The sequence below is a fragment of the Nicotiana tabacum genome, chromosome 19 (genome assembly GCF_000715075.1).
Source record: "Nicotiana tabacum cultivar K326 chromosome 19, ASM71507v2, whole genome shotgun sequence".
In the NCBI taxonomy this organism is placed as follows: Eukaryota; Viridiplantae; Streptophyta; class Magnoliopsida; order Solanales; family Solanaceae; genus Nicotiana; species Nicotiana tabacum.
This window is the reverse complement of record NC_134098.1, coordinates 94,531,882-94,553,705: the sequence shown is the minus strand read 5'-3', so window position 1 is coordinate 94,553,705 and position 21,824 is coordinate 94,531,882. Positions and strand designations below refer to the sequence as shown.

The 21,824-nt window shown below is 40.3% G+C and overlaps 1 protein-coding gene across 1 annotated transcript in view; it reads left to right on the top strand.

Annotated features, from left to right (window-relative positions):
- The window catches only part of LOC142173600 (agamous-like MADS-box protein AGL62), a 31,106-nt gene extending 15,839 nt beyond the window's left edge, over positions 1-15,267 (top strand). Inside the window, exon 2 of the mRNA XM_075239224.1 lies at positions 14,742-15,267. Within this exon, the coding sequence (XP_075095325.1) occupies positions 14,742-15,267 (526 nt within the window). The remainder of the gene's footprint in view (positions 1-14,741) is intronic.
- The last annotated feature ends 6,557 nt before the right edge of the window (positions 15,268-21,824 follow it).

Below are 21,824 nucleotides of genomic sequence, written 5' to 3'. Positions count from 1 at the left end.
CGTTATTTCTCCACAATGGTGACCACCATACAGTAAAGAGTGGCAAGACTCAAGAATACCCATTTGTTCTTCCTCCGGCACACATCGTCGGATCACACCGTCGGTACATATCCGGAAAATATATAGCTCATCCCAATAATAGTCAAGGCAATCCCGTTTGAGTTTCTTCCTTCGGTTTGAAGAGAACTCATTCGGTACAATGCCACTCACAAGATAATTGGCAAAGTCGGCGAACCATGGCATCCCGGTCATAGAAATAGCTAGGAATTTCTCGTTGGGAAATGAATCATTTATCTCAAGGCCATCATGTGTCCTCCCCTCCTCTTGTAATCGGGACAAGTGGTCTGCCACTTGATTCTCACTACCCTTGCGGTCTTGAATCTCTAGATCAAACTATTGCAATATAAGCAACTACCGCATCAACCTTGCCTTAGAATCCATCTTGCTCATCAAATACTGAAGCGCCGCATGGTCGGTGTGAACAATCACCTTTGTACCCATCTAGTACGGGCGGAACTTCTCCATAGCAAAGACAATAGCAAGTAGCTCTTTTTCGGTCACTGTGTACTTGACTTGGGCATCATTCATGGTTTTGCTTGCATAATAGACCTGATCGAAGAATTTGTTGATACGTTGCCCCAACACCGCTCCAACAGGCACATCACTTGCGTCACACATGAGCTCAAATGGCAAGCTCCAATTCAGTGCGGTAATAATAGGAGTAGTAGTCAACTTGAACATAAGAAACTAGAATGCCTTCATGCAATCTTCATTTAAATGGAACTTGGCATCCTTCTCCAAAAGTTTACACAAAGGGTTCACCACCTTATAAAAATCCTTGATGAATCGGCGATAGAACCCCGAATGACCCAAAAAGCTCCTCACTTTCTTCACGGATATGGGGGGGGGGGGAGTTTGGAGATCAGTTAAACTTTGGACTTATAAACCTCAATACCATACTTTGAAATCTTGTGACCGAGGACAATGCCTTCCTCGACCATGAAGTGACATTTCTCCCAATTCAAAACCAAGTGAGTGTCCTCACATCTTGCCAATACCTTGTCCAAGTTGTTCAAGCACTCATCAAAGAATTCCCAACGACAGAGAAATCATCAATGAAGACCTCAAGAATATCTTCCACCATATCGGTGAAAATAGCCATCATACACCATTGAAAAGTCGCCGGTGTATTACATAACCCAAATGGCATCCTCGAGAATGCAAAGGTACCATATGGACAGGTGAAAGTGGTCTTCTATTTGTCCTCAAGAGCAATAAGAATCTGATTGTAGTCGGAGTATCCATCCAGGAAGCAATAAAAAGCACGTCCGGCCAACCTATCCAACATTCAATCAAGAAATGGAAGCGGAAAATGATCTTTCTGAGTGACTTTGTTGAGATTCCTATAGTCCATGCACACTCTCCACCCGGTGACAGTTCTTGTGTGGATCAATTCATTCTTGTCATTAGTTATCACAGTCATGCCCCTTTGTTTGGGACGCATTACACCGGAGAAGTCCATGAGCTATCGAAAATAGGGTAAATAACCCCGGTATCCAACCACTTCATGATCTCCTTCTTCATGACCTCTCGCATTTCTTCATTCAATCTTCTTTGATGCTCCATGGAAGGTTTGGAATCCTCCTCCAAAATATTCTTGTGCATGCAAAAGGCGGGGATTATACCCCGAATATCTGCCAATGTCCAACCTATAGCTTTCTTCCTCTTTTGGAGCACCGCCAAAGTAGAATCTACCTGCACGTTAGTCAAGCAAGAGGAAAGAAGGACAGTCAAAAGTGGGAGGCTCCTCAATTGTGGGCTTTGTTGGAGGAGTCTTTCGGTTCTCAAGATCAAAGGACAATTTTCGAGGTTCATAAGTATATGACCCCATTCCTTGCAAAGCATTGACACATTCCACAAAGCCTTCCTTCTCATCATCATCATGATTGAGCAACACAGCTTCCAAGGTATCCTCAACATTCATCACAGCACTAGCATCATCAACAATTACTCCGGTCACTAAATCCCCGAACGAACATACTTCGTTGCTATTTGGTTGCCTCATCGATTTGCACACATGGAAAACCACATTTTCATCACCCACCCGGAAAGTGAGCTCACCGGCTTCCACATCAACAAGAGCCTTCCCCATAGCAAGGAAAGGTCTACCCAAGATAATAAGCACCTTGTAGTCAACCTCACAATCAAGGATCACAAAGTCCACTGGAAGGATGAACTTATCAACTCGGACTAACACATCATCAATAATTCCCAATGGCCTCTTCATAGTCGGATCCGCCATTTGCAACCTCATAGATGTGTGTCTTGGTTGCCCAATTCCCAAAGTTTTGACCATAGAGTAGGGCATCAAGTTGATACTTGCCTCCAAATCACATAAATCTTTGGCAAAGTCAGTGCTCCTAATAGTGCAAGGGATTTTGAACGCACCCGGATCTTCCAATTTATGATCCATTGAGTGTACAATAACACTCACTTGATGTGTCATCTTGACAGTGTCACAATTCATCGATCTCTTCTTGGTGACCAAGTCCTTCATGAACTTTGCATAACCCGACATTTATTCCAATGCCTCAACCAATGGTACATTGATAGACAAATTCTTCATCATGTCAATATACTTTTTGAATTGGTTCTTACTATTTTGCTTTGCAAGCCTTTGGGGGTATGTAGGAGGAGGCCAGGGCATTGGTGCCTTAGCCTTCGGCACTACCGGTTCCGCTATATCAGTCACGTGCTCCCTAGACGGGTTCACCTCTTCTTGTGTCTCCTCCACATTTTCATCAATACCAATTCTTACTTCGTCATTAGCTTAAACCACATTGTTTGGAATTTCATCTTCTTGAACCACAACATCATCATCCACAATTCTTCTTTGATTTGGGATGGTTGCATCTCCACTTTTTCCACTTCTCGTAGTCACGACCATAGCATGTCCCATATTATTCCCACCCTTTGGGTTCACCACCGTATCACTTGGTAGTGCCCCCTTAGGACGAGTGTTCAATGTTTGTGAGATTTGGCCAAGTTGAATCTCCAAATTGCATATTGAAGTGTTGTGGGATGCTAATTGAGCATTAGGGTCGGCATTTTTCTCTATCATTTGTTGGAACATATTTTCAATCTGTCCCATCTCATTGTTAGAAGAGCTCGGGCTTTGAGAAGGATAGGGAGGTAGATTGCGCGGTTGTTGGATCATCGGGGGCCTTTGAAAACTCGACCCCCGGTTTGTCGTTGTTATTCCACCCTCCTTGATTACCTCTCGAATTAATTTGATTGTTGCCACCCCAATTGCCTTGATTATTGTTATTTCCCCAATTGCCTTGATTGTTGTTGACCCCACTCCAATTGCCTTGGTGGCTTTGGTTGTTCCAATTTCCTTGTGATCTCCATTGTCATTGATTTTGAGCATTGTTTCTTTGACCTTGATAATTGGTGACGTATTGCACTTCTTCTTCTTTCTCATTATACGAATCACCTTGGTCATACTCACTATCATCTTGCATGAATTGTTCCAGACGGCTTTTCCCTTGTTGACCTTTTTGTCGTCTCTTGTTCATCATCATATTTACGCCTTCCATCGCATTCACTTGTTTCGGCCCTTGAACTTGTTGCAGTTGAGCTTTTTCCAATTGGTTTATTGTGGTTGTTAACTCTGCGATAGCTTGCCCAAGATCATGTAGTTCCTAGTGTAGGTGAATGACATTGGGGTCACCTTGCGGAACATTAGCCCTACTTTGCCATGCCGATGAGGTATCCACCATCTCATCCATAATTTCACAAGCTTCGGCATAAGGTGTGTTCATCAAGTTCCTGCCGGCGAGTTGATTTACCACATATTGATTTGTTAAGTTGATCCCCCTGTAGAAGGTTTGTTGGATCATGGCCTTAGTCATATCATTATTCGGGCACTCTTTAACCATGGTACGATATCTTTCCCAAATCTCGTGCAATGGCTCATTGGGATCTTGCTTGAATGCTAGAATTTCATCCCGTAGTGTAGCCATGTGCCCTGGACAGAAGAATTTGGCTATGATTTTTTCGGCCAACTCATCCCATGTATGGATGGAATGATTGGGCAATCTCACTAGCCAGTCCAATGCTTTTCCCAGTAAAGAAAAGGGAAATAGCCTCAACCTCAACGCATCCTCAGTAACATTGGTTTTCTTGCTCCCCCAACAAGTATCGACGAACCCCTTAAGATGCTTGTAAGCATTGTGATTTGGAGCCCCGGTGAAGAATCTCTGTTGCTCAAGTAGTGTAAGCATCAGGTTGGTTATTTGGAACTTGCCAGCCCTAATGCGGGGCGGGACTATAGCACTTGGATAACCCTCGTTCGGAAACACCCGGTGCACTACCGCTCTTGGTAGAGGTTGGGGAGGGATGGGAACATTATCTTGAGGTGGTCGGACTTGCCTATTTGCTTGAGGTTCGGGATGAACCTCATCTTTTTGATCATCGTCCACTTCCTCCCCCAATGGCAAATTACCAATGGGCTCCTTGTTGAGAGCCATTCTTGTACCTATAAGCAATTCAAAAACAAAATTAGTGAATTAGAAGGAAAAGAAGACAAATCACACAAAAACCTAGATATATAGCTAAATCAGTTTAACTCCCCGACATCGGCGCCAAAAATTGATGTCGCCCAAACTCACACCACAAATATATGTAGTGAGGCGGTCGAAGCAATAATAAAATCCAACGCAAGACGGGGTCGATTCCTGAGGGTGTTAGAATTGGGATTAGGAATATATTTAGTGTAATTGTACAATATTCCTTAGATTACACTTCCGCATTCTTTTTGTTGTTTCTACTTCTACTTTAAACAATTGATTGCAATTATAAAACTAGGAGACAATGTTTTTGGTTTTTGTTGTTTTCCAAATGATAAAAGATCTAGGGTCATGACTTCCACCTAGGTGGTTACTTAATGGGTTGAAAACTCTAGGACAAGCTTGATTGGTTGGGGTTGTAATATAGCAATCACACGTAATTACTCACTCTATACCTCTCGGTAGTTTGAGTGGTTTTGCCCAATTTGGCTTTCTCAAGTCCAAATGGGTATTGCACAAAACAAGTGATAAATGCTCAAGTCGGGTCTTACTATCTCCAGATTCAGCCCTTTAATTGGGGCTATCAATATCTTGTGTTCACCCCAATTTCTTGGTAGTCAAGTTTTCCTAGACTTAGTCTCTCTTTCTCAAGTAGAGACTAAGTCAATTAGGCATGAATCAATATTTGCAACCATTAATTCTTCAATTCAAGCAAGAACTAGGCTAAATATTACTATCCCAATCACAAACAAGTCCTAAATCAAATACCCATTAAGTACCCACACTAGGGTTAGGCCACAACCCTAGCTAGAAATTTAGCTACTCATGAAAAATGAAGAAATACAAGACGAAATTAAGATAGAATGCATAATAATTGATTAGGGAAAGAAAATCTAATGTTTCGAAGCTAATCTAGTACAATATTACTCAAAAAGGTAAAGAAAAATGGCTCAATCGCTCTCCCAAAACAAAACTTACCCTAAAAAAATGACAAAAAGTTCTATTTATACTAAGTTGAAAATATCTAACAAAAATGCCCATATAGAGGTTGTGTGGCCGCATAATTATGTGTGCGGTCCGCACAACGAGACTTGTCTTGACAGGTTCAAGTTCTGCAGCCGCACAATTCTGGATTATGGCCGCACTCCTTCAACTACTGCTGACCGCACTCTTGCTTCTACGGCCGCACAATTATAGTGCGGTCCGCACTCCTTGATCTTAGGCTCTGGCTGTGTGAGATTTCTGCGGACCGCATAAAATTGAGTGCGGCCACGCTCTTGATTATGCGACCGCATAAAAATGGTGCGATCCGTATTTCTTCTTCATCTTGAAATCCCATCTCTCTGATCTCTGTCTTCTGCGGCCGCACCATAATTGTGCGGTCCGCACATTATATGTCATTTCTTGTTAGAGGTTTTCTTCATTATCTACGGTTGTACTCAATATTTTGCGGTCCGCACGGTTCCCTTTTAGCCTTGTTGTTGTCCTTCTCCAATATTACTCCTTCTTGAGTTGATTTTAATTTCTTTAGCTCATATTCTAACACTCCTGCAAGCAAGCATTTTTCGTTAGATTTTGGGAATACCTTTGAGCAATTTTGAGCTAAAACGCAAGTAAAAGAGTGCAAATAAGCAGTCAAAATTCAAACTTATCACCCACCTGCTCTGCCTCAAACTGACATCTATCTATACCCTTCCATAGTCACGACTACTACGCAATCACTTAATCTTCTTGATTCTGAACTCCTCAACAAGACATGAGAATCTACTTCACTTCACAACTAAACAACATGAGAGATCCCTCAACACACCCATAACTCGAGACCATACGCCAAATCAAGAAAAAAATCAAACACCCCATAGTCCTTGCTACATCTAAAGTAAACTCTTCTCGTCACATTCGAACAATCTGAATGCATCTCGCAGTCACATCATACTCACCACATAGTCATTCTACCGCTCATCGAGCCACAAATTCCACACATAAGAACACTACCGGACGTATAAGTCCAAAAGCACATGCTCATAAAATCAAAATCTACGTGCTCAAGCCATCGTCAAAACTCGGCCTCAAGTCCTCTAGACTGGTCCATCATCAGCATGCCAAAATCACATCTCGTACCTCAACCATGGAATCACAAGCCGTCAGCACACAGCCGATACCGAGCGCTCACATGCGCATACGAATGCGTGGAAGGAATTGAAAGAGTTACGCTTCAAGATGAATCAATGCCGCACGATAAGGAAAAATAGATGGGAAGTATATACTAAATGTCCTGTAGCCTCTCGAAGATAGGTATGGACGTCATCATACCGATCCACAAGACTCTACTAGACACTTGCTCATGACTTGTAGAACCTATGAACCTAGAGCTCTGATACCACCTTGTCACGACCCAAAATCCAACTAGTCGTGATGGAACCTAACCCAACCTGCTAGGTAAGCCATTTAACCACTAACCAATTCCAATAACAATCAATAAAGCAAATAAGTTAAGAAATTATCTGAATCTAATATAATCCCCAAGATCTGGTAGTACAAATCATGAGCTTCTAAGAATAGAGTTTACAAAGCTGAAATGGAACAAATACATAGTCTGTTTGAAAAGTACATAAACAGACATTTATAGATCTAAAGCTACCACGAGCAAGAGGCAGCTACACTCGGGACGCAGGTACATCTTCAATCCAGCTCCCATCGAGCACAGCAACATCATCAGTCGATATCTGCACGCAAGGTGCAGAAGTGTAGTATGAGTACAACCGACCCTATGTACTCAATAAGTAACAAACCTACCCTTAGGTTGAAAGTAGTGACGAGCTAACACGAAGATCGGGTCCAACACCAATATTCCACAACTCAATATAATAGCATAGTACAAGTAATAAAAGAGGTATCCCAGAAATAAAATGCTCGGTTCGTTCACAGTTCCAGAAAATAGTCATGTTTTTAAAGTATCTTAGTGAAACCCAAATCTTTTACCGAAAATGCCAAAAATACGAGTAAGTTTGAAAATTGTAATTTTTCCAAATATCCTTACCACAATAAGTAAAATGTTTCATTTTCTTTCCAGATAGAAAGTGTGAAATACCTCTCTATGCCTACATATCAATGTGTGTAAAAAGTCATCAATGACGTGATACTGTACAACGTGAGAAAAAAAATGCATCTATATGCATGTAAATCATATGTGCATGCCAATGCCATGTATCTCAGAGATGAATCATCTACTCACACTCCCAGAGTACTCAATCTCACTGTCTTGCATCCTCTCTCACTATGCTCAATGCTCCGCACACTCAATCACTCAGCGGTGTACAATACCCATTGCGGCGTGCAGCCCGATCCATATAATATATAGTCGACTATGCTCACTGGGGTTGTGCAGACTCTGGAGGGGCTCCTACAGCCCAAGCGCTATAATCCGCATGGATAAGTCACGTGTTGCACGTACAACTCATCTGCCATAATATCAATATCTAGATCCGCACAAACAAGTCACGTGCTATAGCATCAGCATCTGGATGTGCATGGACAACTCACGTGCTATAGTGTCAATATCCTCACAACAGGACCCCGACCTCACTCAGTCATCAATCTCTCCAGTCTCACTCACGGGCTTACAATGTCATGAAACTAGCCCGACAACAATGATATGATGTACCAATAAATAACAAGTATGACTGAGATATGATATGAATGCATGAAAATGACTGAGTACGAAATATCAATGAAATCAGTGAGATGACAGTAAGAAACGACCACTTTGGGTCCAAACAGTATCGGTATAATGCCTAAACATGTTATCTAGCATGATTGACAGCTCAATTACTTTATCACACGGTGAAAACACAGATATCGACAAAATATGACCACTATACAGTGCCATAGAAACAACAGAGTCCCAATTCACATGGTGCACGCCCACACGCCTGTCACCTAGCATGTGCGTCACCTCAATACCAATCACAGAACACGTATTACGGGGTTTCATACCCTCAGCACTAAGATTAGAAAATTTACTTACCTCGAACAAGGCAATACCAAATATCAAGCAAGCCAAGCGATGCTCCAAAGATGCCATCACGCGCGTAGCGAACTCCGAACGGCTCAAAACTAGCCAAAAGCAACTAAAATACATCAAATACAGCCCAAGGAAACAATTCCAAATGATAAAGATCGATTCCTCAATCAAATTACACCCCGGGCCCATGCCTCAAAATCCGATCAAACTCACAAAATCTGACAACCCATTAAATTATGAGTTTAACCATACTAGTTTCACTCAATTCTGACTCCAAATCGATGTTCAAAACTCAAAATTTCATATTATGAAACTTTAGGCCAAAACCCCCCAATTTCCTATTTAAAATTCATCAACCAAAAGCTAAAATCGAAGATAGATACAAGGAATATAAACAAAACCGAGTAGAGATCACTTACCCCAATTCATATGATGAAAATTTCTCCAAAATTCGCCTCATCCCGGGCTTGAAAATGTAAAAATGAAGCCAAAATCACGAACCCTTGTATATAACATTCTACTTAGCACATCCTGCGACCCACCGCTTTTGCGGAAACACTTCGCACCTGCGCTGCCCGGCTTCCTCAACATTTCCGCTTCTGTGACTCCCTGCCCGCATCTGCACCACCGCAAGTGTGGAAATTCCATCGTATCTGTGACCTCTACTGACAACCTCCAACTCCGCACCTGTGCTCGGGTTACCGCACCTGCGGCATCGCATATGCCCCCAAATCTCTGCTTATGTGGTCTTCCTCGCCCAGCACTATTCTGCCATCTGCGATGCCTTTGTCGCTTCTGCGGCCATTGCACTTGTGCAAACCAACCGCATGTGCGATCATACCAGAACCAGTAGCCTTCAGCTTTGCACATGAAGTTAAAATGATCTGAACCTCATCCAAAATTCATCCGGGCCACTCGGGACCCCATGCGAATATACCAACAAGTCCAATACCATAACACGGACCTACTCCAGGCCTCAAATCACGCATAACAACATCGAAACGATGAATCGTACCTCCAATCGTAATTTATGGACTTTGAACTTTGAAATTCAATAACTCGTGCCAAAACATAGCGAATCAATCCGGAATGACTTCAAATTTTGTGCACAAGTCCCAAATAACATAGTGAAGCTATTCCAATTCCCGGAATCACAATCCGAATCCGATATCAAAAAGCCCACTCCCGGTCAAACTTTCCAAAATTTCAACTTTCGCCATTTAAAGCCAAATTCCACTACGGACCTCCAAATCACAATCCGGACACACTCCTAAGTCCAAAATCACCCAACGGACCTACCAGAACCATCAAAATTCCAATCCGAAATCAAATGCTAAAAAATCAAACTTGGTCAACTCTTTCAAATTTAAAGCTCCCTAGTTGAGAATCATTCTTCCAAATCAGTCCCGAATAACCTGAACACCAAAACCGACGATTTACATAATTCATAATACATCTTACGGAGCTACTCAAGCCCGTAAACTATCGAGCGAAGAGAAAATGCTCAAAATGACTGGTCGGGTCATTACAAAATTAATTGTATAACTTCATTAAATTCATCGGAACAATTTTCGGATAATATAATGTCAATTTATAATTTTATTCTAAAATGTCAACCAAAGAAAGCGGGACCCGCCTCTCGGAACTTGATAAAATATTAACGAAATCTGAACACTCTTTCCGATACGAGTTCAACCATACCAATTTTATCAAATTCCGATAATAACTCAACCTCCAAATCATAATTTTCCCTTCTTGAAAAGTTTTGCAAAAATCTGGATTTCTTCCGTTTAAATCCGAAATAAATGATGAATATAACCATGGATTTAGGAAATATAATCACATTTGTATAAGACACTTACCCAAGTTAAAGTCCTGAAGAATTCCTCCAAAACGAGCTCCAAAAATCCAATCGAAAATGGCGAAATTACAATTTTTGGTCCTTTAATGTTTTTGTCCAGTTCGCTTCTTCAGAAAGAAATGCCGCATCTGCGGGCCAAAATTCGCATTTGCGATCCTCACTTGCAGTACAATTTTTGCACCTGCGGACAGAAGCATCGCATCTGCGATGTCGCTTCTGAGACGAAGGATCGCTTCTGCGAGAATCATGCCCGGCTTCTGCCTCAGTCCGCTTCTGCGTCTTCAAGATATCGCACCTGAGCTTGAGCAGGTACGCAACACTGTCCGCATCTGCGACCTCCCTCCAGCTCTGCCCAGGTCGCTTCTACGATGATTTCCTCGCTTCTGCGACCAGAATATCGCAAAAGAAATGCACCAACAGTTCAGAAATTTCCAGCAACTACCTTTAAGTCCAAATCGATCCATTAACCACCCGAAATCCACTCGAGGCGTTAGGGACCTTAACCAAATATACCAACATGTCCCAAAATACAATACGAACTTAGTTGAGTTTTCAAATCTTCCAATTTCTATATTTTGCGCCGAAATATATCAAATCAATTCGGAATGACTTCCAATTTTTCACACAAGTCATAAATGGTGTAATAGAGCTGTTCCAATTTTCGAAATCGAAATCTAACCTCGTTATCAATCAATCTACTTACGGGCGAATTCATGAATATTTCAAGAACTTCATTTTCTAACTTTTCGCCGAAATGTGCCGAATTGTCTACAGACTTCCAAATCCAAATTTGGACATACGCCTAAGTCCGAAATCACCATACGAAACTATTGACATCATCAAAATTCTATTCCCAAGCTGTTTGCTCAAAAGTCAACTCTCTGGTCAACTCTTTTCGTTTTAGCTTATAAAATTAGAATTGTTCTTTCAATTTAATTCCGAATCTTCTAAAAACCAAACTCGACCGCACACGCAAATCATAATACATATTACGAATTTGCTCGGGACCTTGTATCACTGAACGGATGTAAATTCTTAAAATGACAAGTCGGGTTGTTACATTTTCCCCCTCTTAAACATATGTTCGTCTTCGAACGTGCCAAGAGTTATTTTGAGGATGTTAAATTATTGAGTGTACTATTACACACATACTCGTTGGTGATTCTACGCTACTACAATTTTAACATGAGTCCGACAACACCATCTCAGTTGAGATTATTTCTTTTATCCTCATTTATAATCTTTAAAACAAATTTCTTACACTCTAATTAATTTCAAAAGGCCTGATTTTCATATTAACACAATTTGTTAGTCTCAAATGGCTGTAGCAATTCGTGCCTACGCACACATCATATGTATGCCCAAAACCACATCTCGGGTCATAATAGTTGCTCATAATTAACTTCATATTAACCAAAATCTCGTTTTAAATTTTTACAACACTGACAGCAACAGGCGAGGCATGAAGACCTCATAATTATTTACCTAAATTAATGAGTCATATTTAGCGCTGCCTGGGCACTTACCTCGCAGGCTAAAACTCAATATTTACATCACAATTATGGTTAAATATGCACAGAAATACATAAAAGAATTATCAAATAAGCCTATCAGGCATGATCCCCTATTAGTACTATAGTACAAATTAAATTTCACAAAGGGAGAATTTAAAACAAATGAATTTAATCACAAGGATCTTATCCAGATATAACTTCCACTGCGTCATGTAGCCCGGGTTAAGCATACCAACTCACATTACACCGCGAGGATCCTATCCTCAACTCTGAATCACAAGTACTTTGCACATTGTGACACTGAGATTTTTCATTTCTTTTAATATATCATGTGAAACAATTTCACAATACATAATTAACCCCCATACCGGTAGGGCATATAATTCATAAAACTGTAATGAATTATCCTAAAATTATATCAAAACCCACTGTAGTGAGTAATAAAAAGTCACCTTTTGGACTCATAGCCTACAATAATGTACAAAACAAAAATGATAGACATGGGCTAACACCATCAAGTCTCCCAACAAGGATAAATATTAGAGTGGAGTACAAATTCACAAATCCACCATATAAGGAGCATGATAGGAGTTCCCACCTCGATAATCGGAATCTAATCAAAATAAGAATAGTTCTCCTTTTATTATAAATTAATTCATGCCTGTAACGACACCATCTGGTTTATCGGTCTCAGCCAATTCATAGCAATTATATCAACGGGTCGGGCATGCACCTCTAGAATGCCCTTTACCCGCCCGCCCTTCACCCCGAACACATAGTAATATCTTGGCAATTTCTACCACTAGTCGAAATGAAGTATCAACCAGTAGCTCATGAGTCGTACAAAATTTTACGATCATAATTGAGTCCTTTAACGAATCTTTGGACTCGCTCTCTATTTGTAGGAACCAAAGTAGGAGTATGACGGGCTAACTTACCGAACCTGATGGCATATTCTGACACCGTCATGGTGTCCTAACACAATTGTTCAAACTCTGTGCACCACGCATCCCGGAGAGTCTGGGGAATGAACTCTTTCAAAAAAAACATCTCCGAAAATTGAGCTCAAGTTAGTGGTATTACATCGGTTGATCTATCATCTTCATAAACTTGCCACCATTGATACGCTGCTCTTGACAGCTGAAATGTAGAAAAGGCAACTCCGCTCACTTCCACAATGCCCATGGTGAGGAGAATGCAGTGACATTTTTTTTTCTTTCTAGAAATCCTTGGGCATCCTAGGCAGCTATGCCACTGAAAGTAGGTGGACTATACCTCTTAAATCTCTTTTGTTCTTCTTTTGATAGCCTCTGGCCTTAACTCAGGCGGAACCTGTAATAACAGATTGTACCGGTAATATACCCGAAACCTGACCAATGTGAACTTGCTACTCTAGAGTACGGGTGGTAGGAGTCTGAACTCCTCCCCCAATCTGTGAAATATTGGGAGAAACGGAGATCAACCCTGCCTGAGGTAATATACGAAACATGTTTAGGAACTGTGCTAAAGTCTCCTTAAGTGCGGGGTTAATAACAGGTGTCTCTGGTACTTGTCCCCCAACCGAAGCTACTGGCTGCTCCTCAACTGCTACTCTGACAAGTGCTTTAACTACGGCACGTGCCCTTACTCAGCCTCTACTTTGGCCTCGGCCTCTTGCGGCCCTAGCACAATGCGCGACTATCTGTTCAGCTGACCCGGTAGCACGTCTCCTCTCCATCCGTGAGAGAATAGAGATATAAAGGCTCAAAGTATAAAATCAACAAATTCCACACGACATGAATGAAAGAAGTTGAAATTTCCTAAAAGTTCTGTAGCCTCTCAAAGATAAGTACAGACATCTCCATACCGATCCGCAAGACTCTACTAAACTCGTTCATGACTCGTAGAACCTATGAACCTAGAGCTCTGATACTAACTTGTCACGACCCAAAATCGTACCACAAGCGTCGTGATGGCACTTAATCTTTAAGACTAGGTAAGCCGATTATAATAATAATTCAAGCCATTGTTTTTAAAACATACAATTTGATACAAGTGTCAAAATCAAAAGCGGAAACAAATATGAACAACCTCCCAGAAATTTCCAGCAGTTACCTTCAAGTCAAAATCGATCCGTTAACCTCAGAATCTACCCGAAGCCCTCGGGACCTTAACCAAATATACCAACATATCCAAAATACAATACGAACTTAGTTGAGTATTCAAACCACATCAAACAACGCTGAAATTATGAATCGCTCCTCGGATCGAATTATGAGTTTTCAAATCATCCAACTTCTATATTTTGCACTGAAATGTAACAGATCAATCCGGAATGACTTCAAATTTTGCACACAAGTCATAAATGATGTAATGGATCTGTTCTAGTTTTTGGAATTGAAATATGACCTCGTTATCAATCAATATACTTACAGTCGAATTTATGAACATTTCAAGAACTTCACTTTCTAACATTTCGCCGAAATGTGCCGACTTGTCCTACGGAGTTTCAAATCCAAATCCGGACATACGTCTAAGTCTGAAATCATCATACAAAGCTATTGACATCATCAAAATTCCATTCTGGAGCCGTTTGCGCAAAAGTCAACTCTCCGGTCAACTCTTTTCATTTTAGCTTCTAAAATAAGAATTGTTCTTTCAATTTAATTCAGAATCTTCAAAAACCAAACTTGACCGCACACACAAGTCATAATAAATATAACAAAATTGTTCGGGACCTTATGTCGCTGAACGTGCGTAAATTCTTAAAATCACAAGTCGGGTCGTTACACTTCCCCAGGAAAGAAAGTTTACTTATTTAGCCACCCTTGTGTGGATTCAGTAGTGGATAGGTTTCTCACAAGGAACTTTCAACCAAATAATGGCCATAACCAGCTCATTGTGGCTCATCAAAATGCTAGTGTTCGTGATCTCAATATGGAGCTCACGAACATTGAGGGTATTCTCCAAATGGAAAAAAATCGTAGAGAAACCCTACAAGCAAGGAAGAGAGATATCGGTCATTTGTGGGAAGCTCCAATTAAAAAACTTAGCTTTTTTCAACTGCAACAACTGAAGGAGGCAATGGAAAGCATAAAGAAAGAAGTTGAAAGAGAGGCACAAAACCAACAAATGGTGACTAGTAATGCATTTCCATTTCTCACCTTTGGAAGTACCTTGGCTCCTATTGGTGCTAGGGAAAGATCTTCATATGGTTCCGATGATTCTTTTCCATTTCAAAATAGAGTTTCAAGACACAATTTTGGCACGCCTTTTGCTAACAGGGCTAGTGGATCTACTTATTCAGTATTTCCCTAGTAGTTCGACTGTCATTATAAGAAATACCGGGACTTCAAGACCTAGCATGCGTAATTGAATTTTTGAGAGAATGAGGAGCTTTTCCACCATGGATACACTTCAAGGTAAGTTGTATAGGAACAAGGATGATTATATAACATCATTTAGTGATAACACTAACATTATTATGGATCAAATCCATAGGAAATGGGTTGAATCTTCAAGAACACCAAAAAGAGGAAAAGTGAGATTCTTTCACCAAGAGGTAATCCCTTCGCTTGAGCTTTATATATATGTCATATTAGAGTATAGGTATCATGGTTATGAGTTTTATTTGAAGTTATAATGGGATATTGTATGAATCCTAAGGGTGGGTCATGAGAATGCCATTTTTGGTTAAAGAAGAAGATGAATAGAGATGAATTAATATAAATACATATGTCTTGAGTTTCTAATGATTCCAATAGACTTGATAACTTAATTGATGAGCGAATATAATTGGGAATCACCATTTGGATAAGATACAACACTAGTTCTTGAAATGGATGTTCTTGAACCTAGAGTTTTGTTGGAGAAGGCAATGAATAGTGACTTGATGATGTTGGATAATTAACATAGTATTACTAATGACTCCAAATGAGTATTAAATGATAAGAATGGAATTGAATAGGCTAATGGGTGAGCCCATTGGATAATTTGTGATGGTTGAAGGCTTGTTACCGAATTGTGAAACCTACATGGATAATTATGAATCTTTTCGTATTTGTTTTGATGTAGTTGGGGTATCTAATGGTAGATGTTGAATTGTGGATGATATTTGGACATTTTAATAAATTGGAGCATTGTAGTGTTTTCGAAGCTTGAAGGTTGAGGTAAGTAACACTTCTAAACTTGGTTCCGAGGGTATGAATCCCCGAATTTGGTGTTATATAAATTGTTTGGAGGTGACGCACACGATAGTTGACGAGCGTGTGGCCATGCACCATAGATATTGTGACTTGAACAAATTTTGTGAAGTTGTAAAAATTAAAGAATCAGGTTGTTATCTGAACATTTTACACGTGTTAGGAAAAATGAGCTGAGACTGGTATTAAAGATCATGATTGGGCTACGTGCCGATATTTTGGGACCCACAGGTTCGTGTTGCTGTTGAATTTATATATTTTAAAAATGTATATTTCATACTCAGTCATGTTCAGCCATTGTGAGTATAATTATGGGATCGGGGTTGCCCGCCTGCAGCAGGCCATATTGGCTTTATATATATTATTACTCTATGGAATGGGGTTGCCCACCTGCAGCAGGCCTTATAGGCTTTATTATTATACGAATCAGGATTGCCCACCTGCAGTAGGCCATAACGACTTTATATCACGCTTTGGCTGAAGGAGCCCCTCCGGAGTTTGTACACACCCCTAGTGAGCGTAGATGATTATATATTCGGGATGGACTTCCCAGGGCATGAACTTGCCTTACTTATTTATATTGTGATAAATTTTCCCTGGACATGGATCTTGTCCGTATCATTTACATTTGGGGATAAATTACCCCAAGGCTAGATTGGCCTTATACGGTACTGAGTGACTGACTGTTAGTCGATGGGTATATATATACGGGATGGAATATCCCTGGGCTGGATTAGCCATAAACAATACCGAGCGACCGAGTGATTAGTGATCAGTAGTACATGAGGTCTTTCCACTAAGATGCCACATTCCTCATATCATGCAGAATCGATCTATTATGCTAGTACTGAATTTAACTGTTGAACTTGAAAGCATGCCTACATTTATGTACCATTATTTATGTACTGGACTGTACCTGTGGAGCTCGTCATTATTTTCAGCCCAGAGGTTTAGTCTTGTTACTTATTGAGTTGGTTGTACTCATACTACACTCTGCACCTCGTGTGCATATCCAAGTGCTTTCGGACACGACGACTGTTAGATCTCAGAGTGCAATTCGTTGGAGACTATCAAGGTAGCTGCCTGACGTTAGCTGACCTTGACTCTCTCTTTCTCTTAGTAATTGTACTATTCTATACTATCAGACAATGTTTCTTAGTTAGACTTTGTATTAATATTAGATGCTCAGGTACTTAGTGACACCGGGTTTTGGGAGTGTTTATATCTATATTTGTGAGATTTCTTCCGCTGAATTTAAATATTATGTTTTCAAACTTAAAAGATATGGTATTTTATTAAGATTGTCGGCTTGCCTAGCATTGAGATAGGTTCCATCACGACAGGTGAGATTTTGGGTCGTGATAAGTTGGTATCAGAGCCTAGGTTTCATAGATCTCATGAGTCATGATCAGGTTTAGTAGATTCTTGTGGATGTAAAAAATTCACTTTCTTGTATCTATCATGCGGAATTGATTCATCTTGAAACATAACTCTTTAAATTCCTTCAACGTATTCGTGTGTGCATGTGAGTGCTTAGTATCAGTTGTGCATCGCTAGTTTGTGATTCCATGAAGGAGGTTCGAGATGTGTATTCTGTGTTTTGATGATGGATTAGTCTAGAGGACTTGAGGCCATGTTTAGACCGCAGCTTAGACTCAACAGTTTTGGTTGTGAGAACTTGTACATTTGGACTCATATATCTGGTAATGTTCTTATAAGAAGAATTTGTGGCTCGATGAATGGTTAAATGGCTATATGATAAGTATGATGTGATTGTGGGATGTGTTAAAATGGTATGAATGTGATGAGAAGTATTTTCCTTTTGATAAAAAAAAAGGTGCTTGGTGTCTGTCTTGATTCGACGTATAGTCTCGCGTATGAATGTGTTGAAGGATCTTTCACGTTGTTAAATTGTGGGACAAATTAAATTCTCATGTCTTGTTAATGATTTTGGACTCGAAAAGATTAAGTGATTGCGTAGTAATTGTGGCTGCGAAAGGGTATATCAAGATGCCAATTTGAGGCTAAGCAAGTGGGTTATCTCCTGCGAAGTAATCTACATAGGTGTGTTCCTTATAATGTTGAGTGGAGAGTTTCTTTTCTACTAGCGGAGTGTATATGTTGAGATTTGAAGTTGAATCCGGTTGAGAAAGTTGACTTGACTATCACGAGAATGAAGGTGAGCTTAGCAGATGATTGAGGTATTTTATGATTTGTGTTACCTGAGCTTGTAAATAATTTTTATTGAACTGAATGCAGTATTATGGTAGTAATAGAGTAAGGATATTGTGAGTTATGGAATGTTTTGTTCTATGACTTTGAGCCAAGTGGGGGAGCCTGCTATTGACGATTTGATTTCATGGTTATGTGTTGTACTGGTTTCGGTTTGAGGCATACATGTGAATCGGTTATGACTTGCAGAGATTGAGATTGAGGATGACTCGAATAAAGAAATTCCTGAATGATTAAGTTGTTATTTGAAGGATGTAGTGCGCACGAAGTATGAATTTGATTGGTAGTATTAAGGCAGGGTTACTTCTTTGGGTGTTGTTGTGGTGATGGGGCACATTCCTTTTGCCCCGTTCGGGCAGTGCAATTTGGATTTGAGCAAAGTGGGTGACTCTCGAGAGGGCTCTAATGGATTCAAAATGTAAATATTGAAATTGAAAATTTTTCGGATTCGTATATTGCTATAATCGGTTATTTACATTCGATGGTGTCGGGACTTTCTGTAATTATGTATGACTATGGATTCTACATTTTAATATAAGAAAGGGAAGAGAAACAATTTTAAATTCACATAAGGTCCTTCAGAGTGGGTGCCTCGGTTGTGATACTTTGTGATGCTTAAGAAGAATACAATGGCTTATGGGCCTTAGGGCGGTGTGGTTTTATGTTAGGATGTGTTCTAGTGAGCTATGGGTAAGGATCGTGGAGTTCTGATAAGGAGAAGTATCAACTTGAGGGTAATTCAGAAGAAACTCGAAGTAAATAAGACAACTGGGTAGTAGGCTAGACCAGTATGGTAATGGCATGCTCGGTGCTTTTGGGTAATTATGATGTGGAGACTTTACAGATGTTTTGGTGGCAATATTCTTGGGTTTGGTGACCTGAATGGCTTGGTTGAGTTAGAGGAATTCAGTTTTGATAGCATGGTTATGTGCAAATGGATTCAAAGTGTTCTTGATGGTTTCTACCATGGTTCAAACCAAATATTTTCTACCGGTGTGGGGGACATGTTGTATGTCGTGATTTCCTCCTGGATGAGAGCAAATGGAAGGTTTCTAACTAATTGAGTATGTAATTTGCTGGTGACTCAGAGTTGGTGATGAGATTCTCGTGCTTTTCATATGATTGCATGATAGATGCGGTGTGTTGTGCAGGATTAAAATTTACATGTACTATGTGACAATTCAGTCTTGAAGGAAACGTCCCGAATTTTGGACAACATGATCAGTTTTAGATATTTAGATGAATGTTATAACTGCTTGGTAATTCCTGAGAAGGGTGCGCATGTCAGAAGGCGCATTGTGTTTTGACTTACGGATGTTCATTGGTATTGCGGTACTCACCTAGTTGATAGACTGCTGATATTCAAATTATTGCTATGTGGCACAGAAGAATTATGGAAATATTCTTAGTGGGATGATCGTGCATGAAGGATGTGATAGTCATTCGAGTGTTGGAGTTATGATCAGTTATGATGGTTTATGTGTTCTATGAATTTGGGGGACTGGGAGTTCTAAGATGCAAATTGTTTTAGGGTTGCGGCCTATTTGAGGTGAGTATTTTATTTTAAAATAGTGGATGTACTAATTGCGTTAATTATTTGTGATAGCTGCACGCTACGAATGCGTACATATGTGAGGTTTGAGCCATGTGCGGGCATCAGGGCAAGTATTCATACTCGGAAGAATGCTTAGGTAAAGATATGCCTAGAATTGACTGTTAAGCATAAAGTTATAACATTTCTCGTATTCGTACCTTTGTCAAGAACTATCTGGGCTACGCTTAAGGTTACAAAGATGCTAATTCCCTAAATAGATTGGGTAGTTACTATTTCTGCATTAACTTGCCGATTTGAGCGATGATAGCACACTTTGCACCTGCCTACTCTATGGAGTGTTATTTATACCAGTCCAGGAGCATGAGAATCTTAATTCATTTATCATATACATTGTGTACTTGTTTGATTGCTCCCGTATGATATGTTTGTACTGGAGGCCTGGGATCATGTTAGGCGGATTATATTATTGGCACGTGAGTTTTCCGTGCAGATCCATATACTGATATTATTGGCACGTGAGTTGTCCGGGCGGGCCCAAATATTGATATTATAGCACGTGAGTTGTCCGTGTGAGTGATGTTAATGTGAGCTCTAGAAGAGCTGGTCACTGTTATTAAATTCGTGTGTCTTGGTTCTACTATATATAATGAGCTTATAACCCCGTTCTCCCATTTACTGCTAACTTTATGCTTTAAAGTTGTTTTATGACTTACCGGGTTAGTTGGTTCGGGTCCGAAAGGATTTCGGGGTGAAATGAGACTCTTAGTCTCACAATTGAAAATTTAAGTTGGAAAACATAAACGGATGTTGATTTACGTGTAAACGACCTCGGATTTGAATTATGATGATTCTGATAGCTCTTTATGGCAATTTTGGACTTAGCAACACGTCCGAAATTTTATTTGGAGGTCCGTAGAGGAATTAGGCTTGAAATGGAGAAAGTCGAATTTTTTGGAAGTTTGACCAGGGGTTGACTTTTTGATAAGGGGTCGGAACCCGATTCTGAAAATTGGAATACCTCTGTTACGTCATTTTATGACTTATGTGCAAAATGTTAGGTCAATCGGACGTGATTTGATAGATTCCGGCGTCGTTTGTAGAAATTGGAAGTTTCAAAGTTCATTAGGCTTGAATTGTGGTATGATTTGTGGTTTTAGCATTGTTGAATGTGATTTGAGGTTACGACTAAGTTCGTATCATGTTTTAGGACTTGTTGGTGTATTTGGTTATGGTCTCGGGGGCCTCAGGTGAGTTTCAGATGCTTAACAGATCGAATTTTAGACTTGGTAAACTGCTGAAATTGCTGGTTATCTGTCACTGGTTTCCTTCTATGCGATCATGTGAGAAGGTCCGCGATCGCATAGGTTTGTTTGGAAAGAGGTGAGATTTGTTCTATGCAATCGTGTGAAGGCACCTGCGATCGCGTAGGCTTGTTGAGGCAGTGTTGATTTTTGTTCTTCACGATCGCGTGAGGTCAACCGCGATCGCATACGTTTGGCCAGGCAGCGCATCGTGAACACATAGGCTAGGCCGCGTTCGCGAAGAGGAACGGATGGAGGAGCTGGGCCACGCGCTTAATGCTTTGAGATTGCGTGAGAAGGTTCGTGGTCGGATAGGCTTGCAGAGACTATGCTCCGCGATCGCGTGGAATTTTTTGCGATCGCGTAGAGTTATTTTTGGGTAATGAAAATTTGTGTTTCGCGATCGCGTGAATTGGTCCGCGATCGCATAGATGAAATCACTAGACAGAGAGTTTAAGTTCTGCATTTTTACCGATTTGGAGTTTGGAGAGAGGATTTTTGGGAGATTTTCAAGGAAAACAATGGAGTAACTCTTTCTAACTCAATATTGGTTAAATTACCCAAATTATTGATTTTTTTTTTTAC